Raw genomic sequence first — 27669 nt, forward strand, 5'->3', positions numbered from 1 at the left:
AGACTAAGATAACCTGTTTTAACTTTTTATTCAAAGTGACTTTGTTTTGAAATATAAGCTGATTATAATAAAAACATTTTTTTAAATGAAAAAGAGGTCACACATGAAACACTTTGATATTATCAAAATGAGGTATTTCAGACAACTTTTCTATTTTTTTGTCAGTTCACACAAGTCTTAGAGATTTTGACTTTTCATCCAGGACAAGAAACTTTAAGCCTCCATACTTTCTTTCTAGGATGAGAAATCATTTACTGCTTATTTCTAATAGAAAAACAGAGCTAGCCTTTCTGCTTCTAGTTCTGCTTTGAACTGAGACTGAGAGTTAACCAGAGTGATCCAAAGTTGTTAAAAAACAAGAGAAAAGCTTTCATATTTCAGACTTCAATCTTTCTCTGCTCCCAGCGGCCAAAGAAAATGCCATTAGCCTTGGAGGTACTTTTGGTAAATAAAGAAAAGGGGAAAAAGAAAAAAAGATAGACGAGAGAATACTCTTTATCCTTTATTTTTCTCTCATATATATATTATAAACCATTTTCTCAAAGGCGTGAAAGTGTCTCACTTCAGTCCACAGAGTCAAGGGAGTCTGAGTTTTCAAAGTCGCATTTTGAAAGGGACTGGTGGCTTTAAAGCCCATCTCGAATGTAATTTGCTAATACGGGGCAGTTCACAACGGTCTGTGTAAAGGCAGTGCTCCCTGCAGAGATCCCTTCAGCTCTTCTTATTATGATTGTGTGAGATTCTGAGCGAAAACAGAAAACAGCACAACTCTGTGCAGGCTGGAAATCTCAGACGCTATTTGCACATCAATACCCAGAAGGAGGGGACAAATGCTTGCTTATCAGATCTCTCAGGCTTTGAGCTTCTTGCTATTTAGCTATTTATTTGAAAATATTCGTGGTAGGGGAGGAGGAGCAGGCTGCTCTGGGGAAGTGGATAGGTCCTGGGGTCTTCATTGCTTTCCCTTGCCAAAGGGAGCAGAGATTTGAGGTACTCAGCAGTGACTTTTGCTTTTATAAAGCCAGAGCCACTGCTGGTATTTTTACTTACAGCTTTGCTGTCAAGACCACAGTGACAGAACTGGGAGCTCTAAGGAAACTGCCATTGTACGGAAGCTTATTTTGAAACAGGGTATTTTGAGAAATGTAGGCTATAGACAAAGTCATGTGAAGAGTCCTCATTTGGGTCTCTGAATTACCTATGAATATGTGGATCGATGCACACAGATGAGATGACCTTTCACTTTGCACTCTGCTATCTCCCTGCCCCAAGGCAGGACCAGTAATAGCTTCTCCACAGAGGTTTCTCTAACCTTGTCTGTTATTGTGATAGGAGTCCCTTTCCTTCCAAACCGATACCTGCTAAACCAGTGAAAAAAACAAAGCACGAAACAGCAACTGAGCTAGACTGCTAGAAAATGCCACTTTTATTTCAGGATAAGTGTGTCCCTAAAGGAAAGCATCAGTCGAACTATAGAATTTCAAATGCAGCATTGACATGGGTGTCATTTCGCATGTAAACCAGGAGCCCTGCTGCACCGGGGCACTGTAGGGCTGGGCCTCCAGCCGACCCGAAAATGACTGTTATGAACACTGCAACTCTCACCTAGCTTCTGTGCTTCTCCTTACTTGAAAACCCTTGAACATCAGCCTGCTCAATGAGACTACTTCGATGCTTGCATGACTTGGTGTGCCCAGGTGCTCAGATTTCTTCAGGTCTGAGCCCAAAGGAACTTCTGATGATTATATATATTTTTTAAATCAGTTTTAGTTTTCTACCACTCATGCTATCCATTTGAATGTCACTCTGGGGAGTATGTTTTCCATGGGGAAGTATATTCACCATGACCATTTTGCTAAACTATCTGATACCTAATGTCTGCCTTGATATGTAATGAAATATAACTCCAGGAGGGACGGGAACACATTTGAGACCTAAGGCATCATGAAATTGGGAACTGAACTGCATTGGTGACAAATTGCACATAAACATTTACACCTTAAAGATTTCTAATGATGTTTTTCACTGTGCCTTTGGAAAGTCATCTTTCTGCCAAAACAAGCAATTCAGTGTCCATGCTGAAGGCATGCAAAATTGCACACTGTGGTCTTCTGACTGAGTGTTGCTGAGAAAGAAAGAAAGAACAGAAAGTGTTCTCTCCACAGGTAATCTGTCCTCTGAATAATTATAAAGTGTGGTAAGCTTCACGTTAAAATAAATTTGTTTCTCAGGGTGTCAAAAGAAAAGGGAAAACTCTATTCACTGTTTCTAAAAATTCCAGTCTTAATAAAAAAGATACTGCAGCCAGTTTTCCAGTATTTTGGAGGTGCTGGAAGACAAAACAGCCTTTCCTAACACATATGTGGGCTCACATCTCAGTAACAGCTGTGTCTAGGAACCCTCTCCTAGAGGACTCGAGACAAGCATGTGAAGTGACTTTAGGCAGTGGTGATTTTGGAATGAGCATGTGTGCTACTGAAAAGCAAAGTTGGTTGCAAAGGATGTTGGGTTACCATTCTGGGACAAGTCCTCATCTATACATCAAGAGAAGGTCGTAGTTCCCCTATTTTGTGCCATGATGCATAGAGGAAAGGGGAGGGAGCAGAGAACTCTGTAAAAGTGCACCACAGGAGAAACATAACAAGATAGTTTGAATGTTTCCAAGTAAATGTCTCCCAGAGTGAGGCATCTGCTTCTGGCCATCCCTGCTGAGCTCTTTAAAATGCTGGCAACACTGTATTCAGATTTGAAGTCACTAGGAGATTTGCAGTCAAGCAGAGCAGGGCCTGAGATTTCACCCCTTCTGCATGAGCAAGCCATTGTAGCAGTGAGGAGGAGTGCACAAGGAGAAGGGAAACCACAGAGCGTATTTGTTCCGTTGTGCAGGAAGTCAGTTGTGCTAAGGCTGTTCTCACTGGTTAAAATGTGGATTCACTTTCAAAGAACTACCTCCAAAAATTCAGGACTTGCAATACTACCAGAATCCATTTCAGGTGGAGGCAGCAACCCAGCTATGCTTCTCCTCCAAGGGGAGAGAGGTGCAAAAAAAGCCTCTCAGGAAGGGCATGACAATGTTACTTTTACAGGCAGAAAACAGACACTGATAAGCTTATTATTACCATTATGGCAAAGGTTGCACTAAAAATCAGGCTCATCTTGGTGGTACACGCTGCTTACAACACAGAAGACATTCTCTGCCTCCAAGGACTCATCTGCTCACAATTTCAGAACACCTGGGGAAATCCCACTAATGTGACCATGGCCACATGGGAGATCAGTGGCAGAAACTGGATGGAATCTTCTTCAACACTTTGTTTTCCCTGCTATGGAGTGCAAGCCTTGACAATAGAGCTACTGCAAAAACACTGCTGATTCTGAGCCCTGAGGGAGTTGCAGCCCCTTTCACGGGTAAAGACAACTGCATAGAGGCAAGGCAGCTCTGGTGTTAGTGACGCTCCCCTGCTGCAGTGCTTGGGTGGCACTTCTGCAGATATTTACAGTTTCACTCCTAGGAGTCTAATAGGCCCATCTGGGAACAGCAAAGCTCAGAGGGGGGCTAGAAGTGCTTGTGGCAATTCTAAGCAGCAGGAGATGCAGGCATAGTGCCTCATAAAAGCCATTGCAAGGATATGACACACACAGTCCTCACCTCCCATTACATCACAAACAGGGAGAGGATGCAGCATGGCTCCTGAAAGGGTACTCAGTCATGGTCTGCCTGCAGTGCACTTGGGGAGAAGAGAGTTAGTGCATGTACCTCATCTGCACATGCATATACATGTATGTGCGTGTATGCAGGCACCCCAGCAGAGTGGCTGGATCTGACCTTCCTGATGGATTTCTCTAAGGCCCCTAGACTGGAAATGGCCTGGAGGTCTCCCATGTGTCAGGATGTTCGGCCTTAGGAAGTGGGCTCAGAAGATCCCTTGTGAGCCAGTGCATTAGAGGCATTCTAGGGCTTGCCCGCCTGTTGGCTGGCTCTGGGGGTGGGTTAAGATAGATAAGTGCCCAGCCCAAAGAGGAGGATGCTGTTCAGCTTGAGATGAAGCATCAGCACTTTTAGATACACCTTTGTCTGGAAACCATGACTGTGGCTAGAGTTCATTCTGGTTCAGCCAAGGAGCGCCCGCTCCCAGCTCACTCAAGCTGCCTGCGCTGAGGTCAGCAGTCTGGCTAAAGGAAAGTGCTGCTCTGGGCTCCACAAGTGGTTCAGAGTGTGCTATTAGCCTTTTGGCAAGGCACAGAAATGGGATGAGAACACCATGAGCGCTTTGTTCTTCCCCTTTCTAAGGTAATGTTGCTCTAGCCTTTGGTTAGGCTCAAGGTGACCCCTGCTACGTTAAGTAAGTATTTCACATCCTTGCCAGGGATGTATAAATGTTAGGGAAACCATCTCTGACAGCAGCCTCCTGCCATGATCTGCTGGGGTGCCTATATACACATGCACCTTTACATATTCCTCGTGCACAGTGGATACCTCTAGGCACATTTAATAGATACTCCCCATTGTTTAACTTGGCCTGTTTTCGTGCGAACTAAATGATCTACTACAGTGTGAGTCAGCCTTCTCATACTCTCCATCAGCCCACGTGCTCAGACAGCCACAGCCTGACACTTACTCACACCAGTCCACCACAACCGGAGCTCTGCAGCGCGTATGGTTACACAGGGAACCACAAGTGCATACCACAGCACAAAAATGACCTATTTCCAACCAGCCAGATCTCATCATGCTTGTGACATGGAAGACCAGGTCAAACCTGTGAGGAGTCAGGACGATTGTAATGCACCATTTGCTAGGTTTTGTTGGGATGGTTGGAAAAAGAGAAAGCAAAGTTGCTGTACAACTGACAGGCATCTTGAGATGTAGGTTTTATCATCTGTGCTGGAAAGTGTCTGGTCCTAGCTGCTGTACAGAGGTCCCTCAAAGTTGTGACTGTGGTAGCCTTGTCAGCATTCTGCAGCACAAACAAAAAACATCGTCTTGGAGCACTGGGCTCGTTACAATCACTGGCACTGAGAAACAGTATTAGGGGGTTCAATGTTTTAGGAGTACCATCAGACAGGTTTGAGCTGAAAAATTCCACCAACCTTTCATGGCTTTAGTTTGCTTTGCAATCAAGCAAATTATCCGGAGGCAAATTACGATTAAATAAAAGGAAGGGAGATGAAGGTGGCCTTTACTTATAGGCAAAGTATGTGATAGGGAGCACCCTGGTGTGCATGCTTAGGAGAAAGGAGCTGTGCTTCACAGAGAGGAAATTGCATGAGTTCATTTAGGATAAGACAGCCAAGCAAAGCGCTGTCTAAGTACACTCCAAGTGGTCACTACTCCATCATCTTCCCCGAGAAAGTCTACTCTTAAAATACTGGAGGTAACTTAAACATTGAAATCAATACCAAAAAATGTCAGGATACCAAGTATCATAATACCATAAGAAGCATAATTGCAAGAGATAGATAGTGAATAGCTTGTGCTGTCTCTTGCCTGTCTCTGATATCCTGTTCTCCAGCAAATCTGATCTCACTGTGGGACTATGCCTGCCCACAAGGTATTTCATTCCACAGCAGAGGTTGAAGTGCAAGATGGTTCCACGAAGACTGGGAGGAAAGTGGGGGGGCCCATTTCCCCAAAAGCAGATCCAACTTCCTTCATGTTCAGAAACAGAGCTTTAAAAGTATAAGGAGCAGGGATCACATTTCCTTGGTGCATACCTCAGGCACCTCATACTGGTCAGTCATAAAAGCAGACTTCCTACAGCCTGTCCTTGAATTCACTGACAGTGAGGTGACAGCACCCTTTTCCTCCCTGTCCTAGTCAGGTGCTTACATCCATTTTCCCTCAGAGAGTAAATCCCAGCCTTCCAACCCATACTTCTTCAGAGGGAATCCCAGAGGTGGTCCTTCCCGTGTGCTTTCAGATAGCAAAGAAGTAGGACCACCAACACAGAGGCTGGAAGGCCAGGACTCTGGCTCTATCCCTTCTGCTGTGCTTCATTTTCCCCAATTCTGCAGTTATCGGCAAAGGATATTGCAAAGGTGAATGTAATATCTGTTGAGAAAAGTTCTCAAATCCTTGGAGGGAAGCACTAAGGACCAAAAAAAAAAAAAAATGCTGAAATAGCATTACTATGAGCAAAGCAAAAGAGGCCATGCTGTTCTGGGCTATGCGTGCAATGGCCCCACCTCACCGAGCTGGGCAGGAGTCAGCGCAGTGTATCTGAGTTTGGGATGCGGCGCAGGTGGTGGGAACCCAGTAGCATCCTTCCCATGCCAGAGCATGTAGGACGAAGCTCCTGCAGGTAGAAAGCAGCAGGGATACAGGATTAACAGCTGGGGAAAAGCAGCCTCGTGCTGTGGCCCATATTGATAAGAATTCCTAGACCCTTATGGCTCATCTGCACCAGAAGGGACTGTCAGGATAGAAGTGCTCATAACCTCCACTAGCAGCGACACAGCCAACCTGGCAAAGAGCTCCTTTGGGTGAAATACATGAAGCATTGCCTGTACTCTGTGTCTTTGTGTCTGGCACTAGTGCAAGCAATGAGAGAGGTCTTCTCCTGCCAGTGCCAGTGCTGGTTCTTGCCTTCCCAAGCTCTTACTTGACCTCCAGCCAGTTTCCTGACCTGCCAGGACACTCAGTCCTCCCCCCTCTGTTACGAGCACCTATCTTCTAGCATCTGGGCCTCCTTAGCAGGAGGAGCTTGGTGCATCCAAAATCCACTGTGGTAGGAGGCAGCCCAACTTCTGTGCTTGGATAGTCAACCTAACATACTTAGAAATCCTCCTCCTCTTTCTGTTACCCAAAACAGTCATCTGGGCAGGGATGCAACTCTTTTGATAGTAAAGAATAGAAGAGGTCACATCTATACAACAGGAGAGGAGAGCCAGGGCCTTGCTAGCATAGCTAAGTTGCTGTATCAGGATGTGGTTTGCTCCTTTCCAACACCTGCTTCTTTCACTAGGTTGTGCCAGAGCCAAACAGGGACAATCTCTCATAGAAGCCCACAACCCCACACTACCTTCAGTAGGTCTGGAAAGCACTAGGGACTTACAGCTTTTGCAATGTTTCTTGATGCAAAATAAAATGAAAAAAAAAGTCAGCAAATTGGAGGGGGCTCCAGGAAAAGGAGATAAAGATGATTAAGGGTTTAGAAGGATTGACCTATGAGGAAAGATTAAACAAACTAATTATGTACAGCTCAGATAAAGGATGAGTAAAGAGGTGATTTAATAATGGCCTGCAAAGACTTGGAAGATGTCAACAGTAAGGAAGGGGGAGGAATTATTTAGAATCCTTCACGAGTAATGGAATGAAAGGGGAAGGTTACATGGGACATCAGTACAACTTATGGACAAGAAAAAAGATTTCTTTAGGGAGCAGCAAGTGAGTTAGGAGTATGGATCCTCCAAAAATACTCTTGCCTTCCATCCCAGAGTGATCTAAGAATGCACTTTCAAAGGTATTCATTTAGGTGCTTAAAGGTGCAGGGAAGCCCTTTAATAGGATTTTCAGAAGCATCTAAGCAGGTTAGGCACCAGATTTCAATGGAAGTTAGACATTTAAATAGCTCTATCAGTTACACTAGACACTTACTGCTATCTCTGCACAAAAAAACATGAAGGTCTGGCTCTAGGACTCATCAGAAAACCCCACATGAAGAAGATTAGAACTGAATCCAGAGGTGCTGGAGCAGTGTCAAAGTGGACTGGACAATGTGAGGGAGGACTTTTTGTAAGAAGCCATTTTGCTTTGTCAGGGCGTTGTGCTTTGATCTACAAAGTCAATTTGAAGTCAATGAGAATTAGACACCCAGGCTCATTAAAATAAAAATTTTAAAATGCTTTTGGCACTTAACCACCTTGGTCAGTTAAGTAGGTCTTTGTCACAGAGCTACCGTGGGTTATCAGTGCCCAAGGGGATCACAGTGAAAAGGTGTATCCAAAGCAGCATAATCTCCCTTGTCCTTCGGTTGAGTGTGTCACCAGGACTCCAGAGAAGCATGTTTCCTACTTCACTGTGCTGCAAATAAGTCACCTGTTGACTTCCTGGAGACAGGGGACATCCTTCCCCTAGCGAGTTGTAGAAATACTTAGCTGTTCTTTTGGAAGCAGAGGAGGAGTGGTAGGAAGACGTTAAAGGACAAGCAGCTCTAGCAGTGTAAATTGAAAGTCAAGAGGTTGTCAGGGCAAAAGCCCCACCAGAATTTTCATCTGTAAGCCAGTTGTCTAAAAGCGTAACGAAACCTATAGGGAGGAACTGGCAGGTGTGGCCTTAAAGAGGTTTACCGACCTGCACACTGACTTTCCAGGGCCCCAGGCAGATGTTACCCAAGACTTCAAGACCAATCTGATCCCCAAGGAGCTCAGTCATGATGGTACTGCCAGTGATGACTACTTAGTGGGGTTCTCTCGTGTCACCAACATGACAAATGCCAGGAAATTCATTGTTGTGCCGAAGGCTATCCACTTGGCTTTCTGTCCTGCCTAAGCCATCTTTGAGATAAATGCCTCCAAGGAGGCTACTACATTCCCACCAAAAACCTCCCAGCCCATCAGTGGGAACTCTAGCCCCTTCACTGTGAACAGGTATGGTGAACTTCACATTTCTGCCCCAAATCTGGAAACAGGAACAGATGTGAAGCAGACTTGCCTTCTCATTGCTGCTAAATGCAGGTGTGAATATTTAAAAGAAGAAAAATAAAAAAGCCAGAAATATCAAAGTGCAAGCGTACCCGGTGACCAGCTATTTGACTGTCACAGCTACTACAACTGCAAGTTTAGATGCCATATTAGAATCTTGAACACGGTAATAATAGAAGGCAGGGTGAGAGGAGAGAGGTTGTGACTTGTTCTTGTTATCACCCTGTAGGATTTTTCAGGGCAAACATTCCAGAGACCATTTTCATTAAACCACAAACTTGACAGTTTCACCTAATATATGTATATATTTATATGTATTTTCAGGTAATTTCTTTAAAAAGTGGAGATATTTAAGGGGACAGTTTAACCCTTTCACCTCACTTGAGTCCACTTGAAACGATATCAAAGAGGAAAGTTAAATACAAAGATAAATGCATAAATGGCCAGAGTTGCTATGGAAATGTAAGAGGAAGGAAATTGAAAGTCAATAGAGGACTAACTTACTGTTCAATTTTAAAAATAGTCCTTCTATACAGAAACGGAACTTTTTTCAAATCTCTGTTGGCCTATATTATACAAAGCGGGAAGTGGCTTTGTGGCAGGGTGCATCTGTTTAATGCTGCATGCTCAATCTGCAAACTGTATGGTCAATGGTACATATTAAGCGGGACCTGTTCTCAGGTTAGTGCTGATCTCCAGCATGGCTACAGAGCCCTGGTTACAAATGTCAGCCATGAAAAACACAGGTATGTGGGTCAAAATCTGCCGGATATATTGGCAAATCATTTGCAAAGATTCCAGGTCAGCTTTGTTTATTTTTTTTTAACCCAGTTTCCCAAGGAAACGAGGCTTACGTGACCGTGCTAGCTGGCCCACAGGCACTACATAATAGCTTTCTAAACCTGCTGGCCTGCAATCAGATTGGATAGAAGAATAGAGGTCTCAGAGGAATCAAGTTCTAACAAGCTTTATAAGGAAGAAGATACTCAAATTAGCACTTCCTCCCATCGTCCTTCCACTTTCGATCCCACTCTCAGGCTGTGACACTAGTTCAGCCATTCTATTAGACACCAGAGACTCCACATGGGAGGCAGCCACAGGAAACCAGACTTCCTATGTTCTACTGCTTGCGAAAAAGACTCATTTTATTAAGATAAATGTAATTCACTTCTCTGGTTCCATTCGGAGAGGGAGCGCGAATTATGTTTGAACAGTATAAAACTTTATTCATGAGCAGCATATCAAGTGGGAAGAGCGGCTTTGATTCTAACCATCCACACATATCTGCTCTTTCCACTGCCAGACACTACGGGGCTTGTTGGCAGATTTATTCATCTACCATTTTGACACCAGTAGCCAAAATTCACAGATCATCGTGTCTCACATCTCAGGGGCATGACTGTTTCAGGCCTACAGCCTTTTCTGCCTGTTTGCGGTTGGTTTCCCCCATCTCTTCCTCTGGAATGTCCACGCGCCACATACAACCAATGCAGCGCACAGCTTTGAAAGGGAGAGCAGGGTGTCACTGGGACACGCTCACTGCCCACACTTCCCACGGCATCCCTCAGCATGCAGCCAGGGCACATGGCCTAACACGAGTCTCACATTGCAAGTTTCTGACAGTGGGACAGATCTCACTGGCTGAAGTATAGCAAACCTAAAAAAATGTAGCAGATGCAGAAGTTGTTCAAATTTAGCTTTCCAGGCGAAAAGCTGGAATAAGTTTCAGACTTGGCAAAATTATTTTGTCACTTCCTTTTCTGAGCCACTTTCCCAAAGTCTAGCTCCGTCTTCTTCTGAAACATAGGCAACAAAATACCTTCCAAGGGGATTTGCAAGAAATCCATGACACCAGCAGGGTTCTTACCAGCCCCATCTCCCAACCCAACAGAAAAAGACCTTTAAAAATAGTTATGTGTTGCTGGGTGGGATTTTCTTCTCCAGGTGCTGTGTAATATAGAGCGAGATGAGATTCTAATCATAGCTGCCTCGCAGAGGAAAAAGTTCAAAGTTTAGCTGTGCAGCAGCAGCCTCATTTTCACAGCAATATAACTACATTCTCTGGGTGTCAGGGGTACACATATTGCTGTCATTTCCTTGCGCTGTGTTTGGACATCAGATGCGAAGAGCAGCAATGAAGCACGCAGCTGTCACCAGTCCATCCCACTAAGCTGAGGAAAGCAATCCATTTTGCAGCCCAGCAAATCTGCTCTGAGCTCTGCCAGGAACAGCAAGCAGTGAGCTCTCCACTGCCTCTTCCCATGTGGGTGGCAGGCACAGGAGAGGGGCCGTTGTCAAGTGGGATGATCTCCCCTCCTTCTAGAGGACTTAGGGAGAAAGGGCTCCCTATCTAAACAGGTGCTGGGCAGAGAAATGAGAATAGATGCTCAAGACTGCATTTCCCCGACATGCACGCTTCACACTATATGCAACACACTCACTCACATGCTTCTGCATTTACCCTGATCAAGGCATACGACTTTGTATGACCTGCTTGGTGTGTGAATGCTTATTTTTTCTAGCTGGCTACCTCAGTGGGGTGTCAGCAACTGTTCCCTCTAAGCGGGCTGTGTACCTTCTGCCAAGTCCCTTCACAAAAGGGACAATGCCCAGGAGGAAAAGACCCCTGCTAGAGTCTCAGCATCTGGAGCTCTTAAAGTGGAACAGACTGGGAGTCCTGAGTCATGAGGGGATTTCTGACAAGGTCTCCCTTCTAGTCCGGTGACTATGTCCACCATCTGCTAAGGTTCACACAACTGAAATACGTGTGTGAATTGAATCGCCACAACACAGCACAAACAATAGCACTTGCTCCCTTATTTTCCACATTATTTGGCGCCATCTCTACGGAACTGTGCTCACTGGCTTCCACCAGCTTATATGAGTAGGGCTATGGTTGCTCTACAATAATGCTTTCTTCACTGTTTCTCCATTGCCTGGCTCTGAGAAGTTTGAGTCTAGCCACACACCATGTCCTGGAGGGGCAGCAGGCATCACCAGCTCATTTTTGATAAGTGAATGTTTTCTAAATGGAGGCCCAAGCCAGAAGAGCATTCCAAGGACTCCACCTGCTGCCAGTCGACCCTAGGGGAACTCAAGAAGGGATGCACTTCTGGCCCAGACTCCCACTGTACTCACCATCTTAGGTTGTTTTGCCTCTCGGTCTTTCCTCTCTGATGCTGAGTCCCTTCCTGTGCCCCAGACTTTGAGGAGGGTTCATTTTAAGCATTTTGCTGCAATATTAAGGCAGCTATTGTCTATATTTTGCTTTGAGGACAAGGAAGAGGACAGCTGGAATTAGCCTGGGTGGAAGGGTGCTTGTGCTCAGGCCAACAGCCCTGCATGACCTAGAGAAGGCTGTGAGCATTTGTGGCTGCCTGGACCCATCACAAGTCAACCAAGGCCTGCCTAGCTGGGTACCCAGTCTGGAGCAGCCTTTTAGCCAGCACTTGCCCTCAGATCCTGGCAAATCTGCCTAGCTAGTATGTGCCTACTCACTGCAGAATCTTATAGAAAAGGCTGATGAGACTGTGGTGACATTTGTCACCCGGACTAGAGCAGCCACCATAGTGTTTTTGAATGACAGTTTTCAGAAATGAACGCAGACTACCACTACATGATTTTACTCACACCTTCATGTCACCCACACCTTACCCACAGCCAGAAAACCAAAGATGACAGCAAAGTCACTGCAGCATGACTATGTTGCTATGACATACCCTCAAAGACATGCCTCCACGTACACAGATGTTTCATCAGATGCATGACAGAGCTGGAAAACACTGTCTCAGAGCTATTCTGTGGTTACTAGTTGCAAAACTATTAAGCCCCCTTTACAGCCCCATATGCATTCACCTCATGCATTTAATCCTGACAGCCCTAGTGAATTCCCCCTGAAAAGAAAAGAAAAGAAAGCCCTTGTTTCCCCTCCCCCCAAGCTACCAAATCTTGTTAAATGTCATAAAAAGCAGAACCCACAATGACACCAGTCCTTGCTGAAGGTTGAAACCACCTTGACAGTAATCCTGGTGCGGCATTGAAAAAAAAAAAAAAAAAGAAAAAGAAAAAGCAGATACTTCCTTCCACTTCTCTGTCAGCTCCACTTTGCATCAAAATCTCCTTTGTATGTCACAGAGTTATTAAAGTTGTGGATCGTGCCTTGCAATGTGTGTGCGTGAATGCGCGTGTGTGTGTGTGCGTAGGTATCAGAAACTGGGTCACTCGGAGAACACTCCAAGAAAACTCTGCCCTGACAAATCCAGGCTGCCAAGACTCAAAGACACCCCTTATAATATTTTTCTGCTTCGCATCATGCTTTAGAAGGAGCAAATAATACTTCTTTTTGCTGCGTTTTTGTAACTTTTATTCAGCAGCTTCCTGAGGTAAATAACCTCCGGCAGGCAAATCTAAGGGGATGCTCCTATCTCGCTCGCCATCTCCTCGCGCTGGAATCATGATGTGCTTTGCCTTCATGAGGCTCTTTATAAAACATTCCCTTTTTCCGAGAGAAGCAGCTATCAAACAGGGTAATCGGCTCCCCAGGTTTGGCTCAACCTCCCGTTTCAGTGTCCTGTCCTCCTTCACTCCCCCAGCCAGCCCCAAACCTTCGTGCAGGGCAAGGGAGGGAGCCAGGCTGCTGGGCTAGGTAAGGGCTGGCAAGGGAGCAGGCAAGGACGGAGAAAGCGGGCAACCGGGAAGAAGCAGGGGCCCAGGACAGGCCCATGAAGGGTGTTTCACGCCAGGGCCAAAATGCCTCAGACAGGGCTGTGACATAGCCCATGAAAGAGAAAAGAGGAAGAGACAGGAACGCACATCCAGTCCTTCCCTCTGCGCTTCAGTTTCCCATGGGACATCTGCTCCCGTCACAGCAGAGGGTCGGTCTCCAGCCCTCGTTAGGAGCCAGGCACCTTTTATATCTCCTTTAGGGGGTCTGAAAAACACAGCTTAGTTTCTATCTGAGGCAGAGGGGCAAGTCCTGTGACCCAGATGCCCTGGGGAGGTAGGCGTGAAGCAAGCAGAGCGTAAAGCGGGGCTGGCCCAGCTACGGGCTGGCAGCTGTGCTGCAGCCGGGAAGCAAGGCCTGCTCGAGGGGGCTGGCTGCCGGGGAAGTGAAATGTGCTGAGTCTAGGTAGGCCAGAAAGTCATGGGCCGTAGTCTCAGGAGGAGCAGAGAGGAGGGAGGAGGACTGTGGGTTCTCTTATCAGCAGTTTAGGGTGTCAGTGAAGGGATGCCAGAAAGAAATACCTTTGCAAGGAGCATTTTTCCAGGAGGGTACAACCGCACGGAGGGTTCTAGGGGCCAAATCCTGCTCTTTTTGCTTCCACTGTCAGTGCAGTCATTTCTCTTAAAGAAAGCAAGATTTACCTGACTGCAAGCAAGACTGGTATTAAACCATCCCTGCTGGGAAAGGCTCTGACTTCAGAGACACGTGTGCTGGTGTGGGGAGAGGAGCTCAGAAACGCCAAGGTGGGGAAAATGGAGGTCAGGAACAGAAAGTGCTGCTTTCAAGGGCTCTGCTCAAGACTCCATCTAGCTCTTAATGCTTTAGTTCAGTAATTCACAATGTGCAAAATGTGATCCCTGTTTTACAAATAGAGCAAACAAGGCAGGGGAAAGAGAAAATAGATAGCATTTCTCATCTAAAGGTGTTCAGCAGCATCCAAGCCAGGCGGGGATCATAGCACGCCCCTCCAAGCAGGCTGTAACGCTCTGAGAAAAGACAGCAGGGGGACTGCACCCTGCCAGCACTGAGGGGGCAGTGGCCCCCTTTCACAGAGGAGAAACTAAGGCAATAGCGGGTCAGTGGCAAGCTTGAGGTGGCAGAAACACCGCCGAGAGCTGAGAGCCAGACCTTCGGCCTCTGGACTCTCATTCCAGCTTTCCTGTCTCCAGAGCTCCCAGCAAACCCAGCAACCCATTAGAGAAGAAAGTAGAGTGGTTCCTGGGGTCCTGCTTTCTCAACCCTACCTACCTACATCACTGTAGGGCTGCCACATTGGCAACATTGGGTTGGTTTCAGGTTAATAAGAGAAGAAGTGCTCATCCAGGGCCTCTCCTGGTTACATTAAACCAAATAGCCCGGCCGTTGTCAAGGGGGGTGCGGGGGTGGGCACAAGTGGTTATAACAACCTCATCAAGCCTGCGCCCTTGTCCTCTGGCTAATGTATTCAGCAGTGAGTTTAGGGGATCTCGGAAGAATGAATTGTCAGCTAGTCAGAAGCAAGCGATGGCAGGGGAATTACTGCTAATCCTTTTTTCAGGCCCAAACACTCCAAAGGATTTAAAGACTGTTTAAAAAATGTTAAAAGAAGGACACCTCTCCCTCCCTCCCTTCTTTCTTACATTTTAGGATGGGCTGGTCACTCACTGCTGGCCCAGAGCTGGAAGAGAGTAAAGAGAAACTTTGAGGAAAGGAGAAGGATGAAAGAGAGAGAAAAGGAGACAAAAGATGAAGATAGCAGATTAGATCTGCAGAGAGGCCTGTCTTATCCACTGTGGGAGTGTGTAGGCTCCAATTAAATCTCTTTGGCCTAACAATACCCCATTGTTCTTTAAGCAGTACTCAAGATCTGGTGATAAGTGAAAGCAGTGTTACTAACCTGGAGGAAGAAGCGGCCAGAGAGTATATGAAATCCTGGTGACAGAAGCGTTACGGGCCCACGCCTCAGAGGATGGGGTGTTCCTCTGCCTCAGCAAAGGATCTGCCCCACCGTCTTTAATGAGTACCTTTAGAGAAGCTCTGACAGGAGGATTTGGGAAGTGTGGGATCGTACAACCCCTCCCTGTTCTGCATCTGATTTCCAGACATGGCCAGGCGCCTAGAGAGTGAGGCAAAGAGCCCACCCGGTGTCCTATTCCCATTCGCCTCTGAACCCTAACTTTAGTGCTTCCCTTCAGGCACCACCTCACTTGTGATTGAGCAAATGATGCTGTTGAAGAACACTGGGCTAGAAGCACCTTCTGTCTGCCTCACCACAGCTGTTCCCACCTTCATATGCTCTCAGTACAAGTGCTGTAAAACTTTGCAGGTGGACAGCACTTGTGAGCTGAAAGTCTTTAAGCCCTTAAGCCAGTGCCTGCCACCAAGGACAAGGACACCTGTACAGAAAGGCCATTTGATGCTCACATGTGGCGTTGACCCAAGGGGTAGGGGACTGCGAGAGCCAGCTGCAGCATACAGTTTCTAACAGCAGCAGCAGGACAGATATGAGACAATTCTTCTGTGCCACAGCCCTGACCTGGGGAGAGCAACTTAAAGAGAAGGAGACGTAGTTCTCCAGACCTGGTCTTCTCTGATGAGACTTTCCATGGTACGTACCATGGCATTTTACACTTAGCCTCGTTATCACACTTGAGTATCACCCTTTGCAATGTGAAAAATTCATCTGGATGAATACCAGATCACTGCAGGATGCTGCCAGAACCCTGGCACATCTGTCTAAAGCCTTTTTGGAAACAGAGCCTACACTTTGCCTGTCAGTTAGCCACACAGAGAGGGGGCTCAGCCAGGCCAGTTGGAGGTGGGTCGTGCACTGCTGTTTAGATCTCTAGGTTAGACATGGTGAGCAGATGTCTGTTCCTTGGGACTATCTCTCCTCCTGTAATTTATATTCTGTAATCAAGAATAAGTATAAGCAGAGAGAATAATAATAAACTGTGACCTGGAGGATTTTTGTATGTACTAGTTGATTCCCTCTCTGCAGCAGCAAAACTTCTACTGGGTGACCTGGCAGGGATGGAAGGAGATCTGGGCTGGGCTCTTTTTGCCCTTCAAGGCTGTGACCCTGCAGAGGATGCTGACAGTCATTTAATTCCAGTAACCCACCTTGTCTGAGTCCCCAGGGCTGCCTAGTCTCCTATTCTGGAGTATGGACCACAGCAGCTGCAAAGACATAAGACATTAATACCACTGCTAAAGCTGAAATGGCCCAAGGTTTTAATTTGGACAGCTAGTAAACACAAACAAGCTTTCAGGAACAGATGTTTCTTCTGGATTTGCTAAAAAAGGAGGCTGTAGGAAGAAGCAATAGAATGCAAGACAAGTGGTTAAGGGAAGTGCCATCATGCTTCTCTAGTACAGTATTCAGTGACAGCAGCAGCCAAAGTCATGCTTTTTGCAGACTGAGGCCATAGAGAGCATTGCAGAATGCAAGTAAGACTCCTCCAGCCAACACATGGAGACAGCACACACATCAGACTTCAGGGCTCGAGTTTCATTTGCATTTAAATAGATTTAAACAGTGACTCAGTCCCTCTCCCTCTCCGTGTGGATGGGAACAGGCTGACTAATTCAGGTAATGAATAATAGCCCAATGTAACCGGTCTCCTGGAATGATGCTTGGAAGAGATGGAGAGGAACATGCAAAGCACCATTTTCATTCAGGACGTCTCAGGCTGATGCTTCAAGAGGCCAAGCCAGGCTTTCCCAGCAAGGCAGCACAAGGATGAAAACTTCACAGGTCCTGCAATCTCTGCTTTCCTCGGAGAGACTTGCTGAGCTTAGGAGAATTATCTCTTTGTTCTCAGGAACGATGGAAAACACACTACTGCTGCCTTAGTCTCAATCTGAACAAACACCTGTATGCAAAAACCTGATTTAAAAGTAACTTCTCAGAGGCAGCGCTTTCAAAACATTTTCCCATCATTGTTACACAAAACCATGCATAAAGGGAGCACACAAAGACTCATTTCAGAACTTCTGCCTTCTAGGTGCTTTCGGCTGTTAGTGCTGGAAACCCTGCGACTAGGCCATCTCCAGAGGCTGAGATTTACCCAGCTGCTAAGCTGTAAGCACTCTCACTGAGATCCAGCATCTGTACCTTTTTTTTTTTAATTCTTCTTTTGATTTTCAAAGTTTTAAACAGCTCTGTCCTTAATCATGTCTTTATGTCTATGCTGCCGTCAGCTCATGGAGGTCCAGGCTGGCTGATTATTGACTCTGTCCTCTATATGTCCTTGGAGCTGAGAAAGGTTTGAGCTTCCAGCAGATAGGCACTTCTTCAAATCACGCTTTGCTGTTGTTAGTCCGAATTCTCAGCCTAAGCTGTGATGGCAAAGAACCAGTCGTTAAGGAATTGCCTCTTTCTTACTGCATTCAGTGCTCTCAGACGCAGGTAGTTTGTACTGATTGATTGCACTTACTAAACATGTTTTGCAAATGGCATTTACTGCAATTCATTTTGGGGATTCTTCAGTGCTTTTGTCTGCCCAAACTGCATATGTGATACAGTAGGTGAAGGTTTAACTTTCAGAAGATCATGGTAAGAGCTGTCATGGAAGTTGAATTTCCATTTTGTTAAAAGTTCTGCTTTTCAGCATGGTACTAAATTGAAGAATCTTGGATTTCCCCACAAAAAAATTCATTTTTTAATTTGGGTAGGTGGAAAGACTTTACATTATGGCTTTGTTTTGGCAGGCTAGTCACATTATATAAATTGAAAGAAATTCCAAATTGAAAAGCTACTTTGAAAAACAACAACATAAGCCTAAACAACTTTTTTAAAAGTGCTATTACAGAACAATTTAACTTTTATTTGAAATATTTTTTTTCCAATCCCTCCAAAATATTGACAAAATCACTGTTTCCATGGGAAGTTTCTGTTCGGAGATTGCAGCCTGATAAAATACTAAAGCAGAAAGCCTGCTATGACTATTTCTGTTCCATAGATTCACTATACTACCTCATTAAATTATATAAACCACCCACAAAATAGCATTTCCCAAAGGACAAACGCTCTTCCAGAAAATCTTCAACCTGTTCCTGTCAAGTATCAGTCACTCCAGAAAAAATAGCTACTTTTTCTTGTTTTGTTGTTTTTTTAACTGACATTAAAAGTCTGTGCTAATACTTGGGAAGCCAAAGGACCATTCGCGCTGTACCATTCCTGTAGCTAGCCAGATCCAGGCAGTCATAAATGCAAATGGCTGTTGCTTTCTGTTGTTAGATAATATCTCGGCTACAGTGTGGAGAGCACAAATGCAATCATGCTAACGAGAGCCTTGCTCAGTTTGGAGCCCTCATTGCAGAGCACGTCTTTGCGATGGTGCTGGCACACCACGATGTCCTTCCTCCGAGAAATCAGCCCCCACTTTGGTCAGAAACTTCTGGAACAAGTCAGCAGAGGACCCAGAGGGATAAAACTGGGACACTTTCCACAAACAGACTTCTTGCTTCATCTGGACACTGGGAAAAGTGTACAGGAGTGGAAAAGGGGAAAAGCGCTGGTGCAAAGACGACTGCACATAGGTGAAATCAGGGCATATCCCAGTTATGAACAAGGTTAAACATCTTCAATGCCATTTGGAGCTTCATCTCCATCTGTTTATATGACCTGGGCAGCATAGACATTTTCATAACTGGAAAATGCTCATTTATTTATGAGAGATGAATGCAGACCTGCATGGATATTCGGTTGGCTGCCCATTTATTCACCCAAATGAGTAAATAATATGGAAACTACCTGCTGCACAGAGAACACATTCCAACTAAAAATGCATGCCAACCTGTTACAAGAAATGAGAATGCTCCGAGTTTTCCTTTCAAAATTTGCTTCCTATAACAAGGACAAATATATAAATATGAGTCACAATATTTTTCTTTGACCTAATACTGTTTGGGTTTGAGTGGGCAATTTGCCACTGTAAAGGGGAAAGGAAGTTGTTTTGAATCTTCCAAAAACACATCTACCTTTTCTCTGATAGAGAAAGAATGAGAATACAACCAATCAGTCACACAACCTTTTCCCTCCTAGACTCATAAACCACAAAGCATTTTTGGTGGTAGCTCGGGCACTGCCACATCAGGCTAGTGACTCCCTGGGGTGTGCAGACAGGAGTTCCTGCTGCTGCACAAAAGGGCATTTACAGTACATCACAGGGCCTGCTGCCTGGGGCCCTTCGGGGTTGTTCATGTCACCAGCCAGACTGTCTCCCTGAAGCTCACTATGTCTCGCAGCAAATTCGCTCCTCCCTCTGACCAGTATTGCTTCAGACAGTAAGGCAGTGGCTAAAATGCCTGATTCTTTTGCCTAAGGTCTTGGCAATAAGAAAAATTAGCTTGTGCGTTCAAAGCGCAAACTATTACTGAAGCCAAGTGAGATGGAGGTGAAATCTATAAATGCAGCCATCTAGGGAACCAGAAATGACAGCGACTATGGGGCTTGCAGAGGATGAACCTGTGCTGTCCTAGTGTTCTCTGAAGTCCCCAGCCTCCAACCTGTCTTACCAGACCATCTCTCCCCTCTCACCTCTTCAAGAAGCTGTGAGAGCTTTTCTGCTTGCTTTCTGGCAGTAAGAAAGCCTGGGGCAACTCACACATCTGTTTCTGCAGGGGAGACTAACTGTATTTGAAGAGGAAGAGGATAGCAAGTGACTGGTTTCTGTTTAAATGGTAAAGGTGGCAACCTCCTCTAAGCATCACCCCAGTTCTCTTCCTAAAGTTGCTTTGATATTCAACAAACACTCACTTTTTAAATAATACTATCCCAAACCCTTATTTTAATGCCTGGAGCAACTTTCAGGCTTTCTGAAGCCCATTACTATAATCAAGAATTATAGGATGCTGTGATTTGTGCCAGAAATACTTATATACTGAACTGTTTGTAGAGGAACCACAAAAAGAAAGAGTGAGAGAGAAATGCCACTTAACTGCTGTTAAATTCAGGAGCAGTAACTCCCACTCCATTTAATTTTTCCTCTTTCATTTTCCAATTTAACTTTCAGCTGCTGAAATCCAGGCTAATATTTGCTTTGTCCTCTGTGCTCTCCTTTAGCCTCAATCTGAGGAACCTTGAGCTGTGCCCTTGTTTACTGCACCTCCGTCTCCTCCTAGCGCAGCGACTGCTCCCCTGGCTCCCCGTAGCCTCTACCTCTGAGTGAGGAGGCAAGTTGTCTTGGCGAGATGCAGTGCTTAAGGACTGTCAATCATGGCAGAGGCAAGAAACACAGCACTTTGGAAATTACTGCAACAGTGCTTGGCCAATACAGAGCAAACTGCCCGGACAAGCAAATGCAGCGTCGAGCTTAGTTTTACTAAAGCTTTGTTACAGAGACTTCTCTTGAAATGAAAGACCTTAGAGAGGGTTGTAGGGTTTTTGGTAGTTCTATCCTCGTATACTACTGACACAGCATGTAGGGAGGAAATTGTGATTCAGCTTTTGCCAGCCCAAGCCCTGAAACTAGTTCTCCTTCTTTTGCAAATCATATCTAATGTTGATCTTGCTTAGCATTGGCTTCCATGGGGATGTTGCTGACTGGTGCTTAGAGGAATGATATGGGTCAGGCCCTTTCTTCTGAATAAATATGAGATCTGATTCACCACTCAATTGCTTCTGTTTTACATCTGTAGAATGTCATTTATTACAGAAGGACTTGCAAGTTTAAAACTAGACTAGTTCAGTGATTAATCCCAACCAAAGCCTTCTGCAAATACAGAGCAATACTCCAGTAGTATTCAGTATTGGAGATATCGTTGGAGTTCTCTGTAACATAGTCTAATGCCATTTAGACTTTCTCCATCTTCATTCAGGGCAGTGCTGGGATACACTTACTTTAGCTAATGCAAACTGTTCTCCTCTTTCTCTCCTTCCTGTAAAATGTTGAACACATTCTTGGTCAAACAAAGGCAAAACTTTCCTGCCCACAAACTGACCTATTTAATGTAACAACTGGACCCTGAGAAATGCTGACTGCGTATATTCGGACGTCCACCAGGACCAGAGGCTGACACAGGGTGATAGGCAAGGGAAGACAGGCTCTGAGCTTCATTGCTAGGTCTAATCCATATGAAGACTATTTCATCGCATGGGCTGGATGCTCCTCCTATAAGCACCTTCCTACAGCGAGCTGACCCATACATTCAGGCTGGCCCACACAGTGAAAAACCTTATTCTAGAACTAGCCGGCTATAAATGTCAAAATGCCCTGCCTACATTCAACCTTGCTCATATAAGGCATATACTACATGATCTGAATATAAGTAAAAGTTCCTGGTCATGGAAATGTTTGGAGGTTTCAATATTTGCTCTTTGTCTAAATCAAACCAAAATAATAAACATTTTGGGGAAATTTCCCACCAACCACAACCTCCTCACACACTGATGACATAACTGCTCAGCTTCACTGAGCAGTTGCCAGATGGCCTGTGGCTGTAGGACAACCCATTTCCCTCTGCAGGGTTTTCCCCCTGAGTCACAACTCCTGAGGATACTGGCCAAAGACTTTCAGGATTCAAATCCTGTTTCTAATTCCTACCATTTTTAGAGCCAAGAATCCTATACCTTCTCTTCCCCCAGGGGATCCTGGGGCCCACTTAAAGCAACGCATCAAGCTCCACTTTGGAGATCCAAGCCCCAAAGCAGCATATCAAGCTCCACTGAGTAACTGGTCCCAGGATCCAACCCAAGTTTCAGAGGCAGATAACTGACACTAAGAGACCAGTCCATCCATTTTCACATCTATTCACTGATCCACCACATCTGCATGGACCGGCTTCCATTGAGGCAGCTGCACACAAATATGGAGCTCAGGCTGGCTTCCACCTGTGCAGCTCTTCTAGCTGTAGAGATTCCTCAGCTTGCAAATTCCTCTGAGGAAGGGCAAACAGCAAGGCAGATGTTTCTGTAATGCTTTTACAGTGCCTTCATCCACTTCCTCCACCTTCAACTCTGAACAACCTCCGAAGAACCTTCTGAGCACCAGCCATCAGCCAAGACCAGGATGGCTGGGAGGAGTAGGAGACAGGACAAAAGTGATGTCACCTTGTCTTTACATGAGCTTTACCTCCTCGTGATTCCTTCTTTTGCCTTCTAGTAAGGCTCCTGTCAGCTGCCTCCAGAAGATATGCCTGCTTATTTCATTGTTTTTCCACTCTAGATAGGTATTCCTCCTCAGGTATCGGGACAGCCCCAGCCTCTGCCTCAGCAAGGCCTTATCCACGTCTTCCAGTACAATCATGATGATTCCAGCCTTCCCTTCAACAAGCTGCCAGGACTGGGCGATGTCAAACTCAAAGCTACACCACTTGCTCTCCAGAAAGTCAGTAGAAATGACTGCAATGACATTTCTGCTGCTCAAGAAACCTTCTTGGATGATATTAGTGACAATGGGTACCCCTGGTAAGAAATCCCTGTAGTAAAGACAAAGCTGGAAGGGAGGTTTTCCTCCTTCTAAGGGCTCCACCAGCTCTTTTATCACCCATTCTTGGTCTTTGCTGGAGTGGATAACAAATGCATCATAGGTGTCCCCCCTTTCAGCAGAGTGCTTACACCCACTGAGCAGCACCAATGAGTAGTATAGCTGGAAGTAGTACTTGTAAATTAGAAATAGGGACACAGCTGCAGCGAGTGACATACTCACTGAGAATGCCACTGTGCTTGTTTTGAGCTGGCAGGAGGACAGATCGAAGCTAGATAGACTCACGTTCTTTACATATGCGGGGACGTGGCACATCATCAGCTCCTTATTCTGAAGTATCTCCTGATTTTCCTTGACCCATTTCAGAAAGTTCAGGTATGTGCAAGAGCAATCGAACAGGTTGTGAGAGAGGTCTAACAAGACCAGACTATCAGGCAAGCTTTCCAGGGCCGAGTCCAACAGGACAGTCAGCTGGTTGTGGCTGAAATCCAGGACTGCGAGGGCTTGGAGAGGCTTGTAGACTAAAGGATCAAAGCTCAGCAGCTTATTGTTGCTGATGTTTAGCTCTTTTAGTTCAGAGAGAGCGGCAAATGTACTCTGATCCACCTGTACCAATTTGCAACTTGAAATATCCAAGGTGTGGAGGTGAGTTAGGTTTTTTAAGTTGTTGGCCAGTTTGTTGTTCTCAAAGGAGTTGCCTGCCATCTTAAGCACTTGCAAGGAGTGCAAGCCACAAAATGTGCACTGGGATTTAACATGAGTTCTGGTATAGGAAATATCAAGGTAAATGAGTTTCTGAAGGGAGAGAAAGACAGGGTAGGAGCCAGGACCAATTAACTTTGTGTGCTGAAAGTCCAAGGTTAACAAATTCCTCATATTAGTAAAGTCTCCAGTGACGCTGATGTCAGAATTGAAGCTTAGGTTCAAATATTTCAAATGTGGAGACCCAAGAAAAAGAGGAGAACAGCATTTGGTGAAGGAGAGCCGATTCTCACTCAAATCCATTACTTCCAGGTTAGTTAGATGCTCAAACTTCTGCCGGAAGCTATTGAGGTATTTGCTCTTGGTAATACGAAGCACTCTAAGCTCCTTAAAAAGAGACAGCTTCATGGCAGGCACTTCCTTAAACTTGCATTTCTTGCATTCCAGGTGCTTCACTTGGGAGAACATAGGAACCTTTGACACATCATCTAGTTGGAGGTCCACCAACCGAATACTGGAGACATTGCCTATGCAGTCAAAAAGAGTGTCTGTGTTATTCTCAAAATCCCTAAAACAGATCAAGATGAACTCCTGCATCTGTACCTGGCACAGTCCACTCAAGAGTCCACTCTGAAAGTTCCTCAGTCTCTGAATGTCACTGAATTCTCCAACTATTAATCTGTTGACATGTAAACCAGTCAGACCTTGAAGGGAAGTATGCATCACATTGAAGTTCTCAAAAGAGGACCTTAAAGCCAGCTCACCAAGGTGAAGATTTGCAAAGGACCCTGGCTGGATGTATTTTATATCATTCAAAGAAAGTACCAGTGTGAGGTTGAACCTGTTTGCTTCCCTCAGGGCATCAAGGTCTCCTCTGGATATATACGTGATCTTGTTGGAGAGCAAGCTCAGGTGCCTGAGAGAGGTCAGATTGGCAAAATATTTGGGAAGCTTCAATGAAGCAATGTTATTGTGGCCCATATTCAGCTCCTGCAGGGTATGCAAGTGTCCAATGGGCAGGTCAGTCAGAGAAGATATGTTGTTTTCCACCAATACAAGTCTTTGCAGAGATGTTAAGCCATAGAAAGCTGCTGGCCCCAGGTAGTTGAAGTAATTGGCAGTTAGAATTAAGGTGGAAAGGTTATAAAGATCCTTAAAAGAATTATTTTCAATTGTATGGATGTGGCATCTGTTGGGCAGGAAAAGAGAATAAATGTGCATGAAACATTCTCCTTTTCAATATATATTCACAGACACTATTGCTCTAAGCACTAAAGCAGTGCTCTCAGAATCCACCTCACTGTGGAGGTACATCTGGTTCCAGTGCTCTGGGCAGAGCAGAGCCAGTCCTCCTGAACCCAGCACCTCCCTCGCAAGACTGAATCTACAGGTGAACATTGTGATTTCCCAGGAGAAGGCAGAATTAACCAGCCAAAAAAAAGGTATCCTTGCATATCAGGAAACCTCCTCTCACCTCCTCCTCCCTCCCTAAATCTGGAGTTCAATTGCAAAGCAAGAAATCTTGAGCCATGGTGAAGGTCAAGATGCACATAGGCAGAAGGACAGAAGTGAAAATAGGTGAAAGTCATACTGTGATGCCTATCATTGGTGGCAGAGCCAACCAAATACACCATTCCCTTACACCTTGCATACTTGCAGCCTTTAGACTGTCACTTCAGCCACATCTAGGCCATCACCCTGGCACCAGTGTGCTGCGGCAGTGGCAAAGCTCACAACTCATTCTACAGTTTTACTGTTGATATCTAAGCAGGGACAGTCCTCAGGCCATGTTGGCTGTAAAGGAGAACAGGAGGAGGAAAAAAACAAAGGGGGCCACCTAAAGATTATTTTATACGGGAAAAGCCAAATTTTAAGAGCCAAATGTATTCTGGAATGAATGCAAGCAAAATTAGCTTTACAGCCCAGCCAGTGCCTTACAGTAAACCTGTTCTGCCACTCAGCCACTTCACAGCTGTAACTGTGATGGGGCTGAGTGACATTTTTCAGTGAAGTGGTTTACCCAGAGAAAATCTTGTCTCAAGTTAATTATACATCTATTCAAATTTGCTAATAAGCTTCCCTCGTCTCCTCCCCCAGATATGGGAAGAGAAGACAAAAAGAAAATGTTGATATTTTAAAACAACCTTTTAGAAAATGAATATACCTAGGTTTGTTGTTTTGTTTGTTCTTTTTTTTTTTTTAACTGAGAAAAGAAGAACAGCCCACCTAAAATGTTCCATTTCAGAATTTTTGTAACAGTGAAAAGTCTGACATTTTTCTTGTTTGGAGAGAAGTAAAAGATCCTCCTCCTCCTTCTTCCACCCCATCCCACAGGGGCAGGCTGATAGGCCAAGCTCTGAGCAGAATGCCTGCACCCAATACCTGGACTAAAAGCTGCACATCACTTGGCCATGGGCCTGTGCAGAGAGAGACACACAGAGGCGAAGTCAATAGCAAGAGAATGAACAGCAAAGAGCAGCAAAAACCCAGGATAAGCAACCCCTAAGGCCCAACTGGTGAAACAAGATTAACCTGTATCGATGCGAAAGGGCCCCTTACCTTGTAAGATCCAGAAGCTGAAGTTCAGGGACTGACAAAAAATAGTTTGAGCTCAGTGATTTCAGGTGGCTGAAACTGAGATCCAGGTTCTGAGTGGTATTTGGGACTTGAGTGGGAATTCCAGAGATATTCAGTCCCGTGCATCTGAAAGTTATATTAGGTATGACCTGTAACAGTGACAGATCTGATCACAATCAATACCTGCACTTTACAAACGGTCAGGAAATTGGTCAGGAAAGCAGGGAACAGAATGAGTAACCTTGTAGTTCTTTTCTAAATAAGCTGCCCTTGAGCTTCAGGAAATAATTTCAGGTATCCTAAGCATCTCCCCTACTTTAATAGTACCAGTCTTATTCCCCAGGAAAAGCTACAGTTCTTGCTGATTGAGGCAGGTGCAAAACCACAGGACTATGTTCCTCGAGGCTATGGATGAACTGACAGCAACCTTCAAGAGAGCCAGAAAAACAAACACACAGGATGCCTGGCGTGTCCCAGATCAGCTCTCAGCTTTATTACATCGCAGACAAGCGGATAGTTCTAACAGAAATTGTTCTGTAAGTAATGGGTATCTGCAAAAGTTTGCAAAAGGCTGTTGATCACTGCCAAGTTCTTGGGGTACTGGTGAAACCGCTCTGCAGTACAGATCAGGCTAAAATACTGTACTTTGCAGAAATAATAGATACGTTTTTGATTTCTTCCTGAAGGGCAACATAATCCACTAGCTTAGCTGTACTGTAGTAACTTCAGAGGTACAGAAAGCCAACAAGAAGAAATGGTTCATGCTACTGGTTCTGGTTCTCAGATGTTTTTGAGACCAACATTCACTTCAAATATCAATTGCCTTGGTAACATCCTTGGTAAAAACATGAGCTTTCATAAGACGACTAACCCTACAGATCTGATGCACAAATCTCCCAAGCAGACGGAAAAGTTACTGCAGTGAAACAGAAGGATTTTGTACTCTTTTAGAGATCACATACCTCCAAACAGGGATCAAGGAGGCAGCCTGCCAGCTGTGATGGAACAAATATCAGTCCCAGCAGCACCACGAGTGTCCACAGGGGAAAAACCCCTCTCCTGGGCATCTTCAGGAGGCCAGGCATTCAGGAGAAAGGACCATGGGTATAACTTAAAGACTTGGAGCAAGAAATCTCCTGAAATGCTGAGTGTTTCACCACTCCTGCTTCTCACTGCTCGTCACTGAGAGTTGCACAGAACCACGAAGGAAGTGAAACTGGTAGCTGCCTGGTTTCTAGGCATGCTCTGAGTAAATCTTTCTTCTTGCAGCTACGTGTTTAAAAAATTAGAACAAAAAAAAAAAAAAAAAGGAAGTAATGAAAGGTAGAGTTTGGACTAGAAATTAAAGAGGAATATGAGTTGTGTCAGTGTGTCACTTGACTTGATTGCCTCAGATTAGCTCAGGGCAAACTGGCTAAATACAGAAACTTCTGTGAAATTCTGAGTCCAAATTCAGGAAGGTCATTTTTCACATCCCATAATTTGAATGCACTGTTAGAGTGAATGACTTTCTGCATTAGTCCCCCTGCCATGCTCCCAGATATACCACACTGTCAAGGAGTGGGGTAGCACTTAGGATGAGCAGATGTTTTCTTGAGCCAGGTAATAACAGCG

General features: G+C 45.1%; 1 protein-coding gene across 1 annotated transcript; it reads right to left on the reverse strand.

Annotated features, from left to right (window-relative positions):
- Positions 1–183: 183 nt before the first annotated feature.
- On the reverse strand, positions 184–27312 carry TLR4 (toll like receptor 4). Its single transcript, XM_009668178.2, has 3 exons — positions 27018–27312; positions 26038–26204; positions 184–24667 (listed from the first exon to the last, which is right to left on the reverse strand). The coding sequence occupies exons 1-3, from the start codon at positions 27138–27140 to the stop codon at positions 22408–22410; spliced, it is 2550 nt and encodes an 849-aa protein (XP_009666473.1). The 5' UTR covers positions 27141–27312; the 3' UTR covers positions 184–22407.
- Between the last annotated feature and the right edge of the window lie 357 nt (positions 27313–27669).

The sequence above is a fragment of the Struthio camelus genome, chromosome 20 (assembly GCF_040807025.1).
Source record: "Struthio camelus isolate bStrCam1 chromosome 20, bStrCam1.hap1, whole genome shotgun sequence".
Taxonomy (NCBI): domain Eukaryota; kingdom Metazoa; phylum Chordata; class Aves; order Struthioniformes; family Struthionidae; genus Struthio; species Struthio camelus.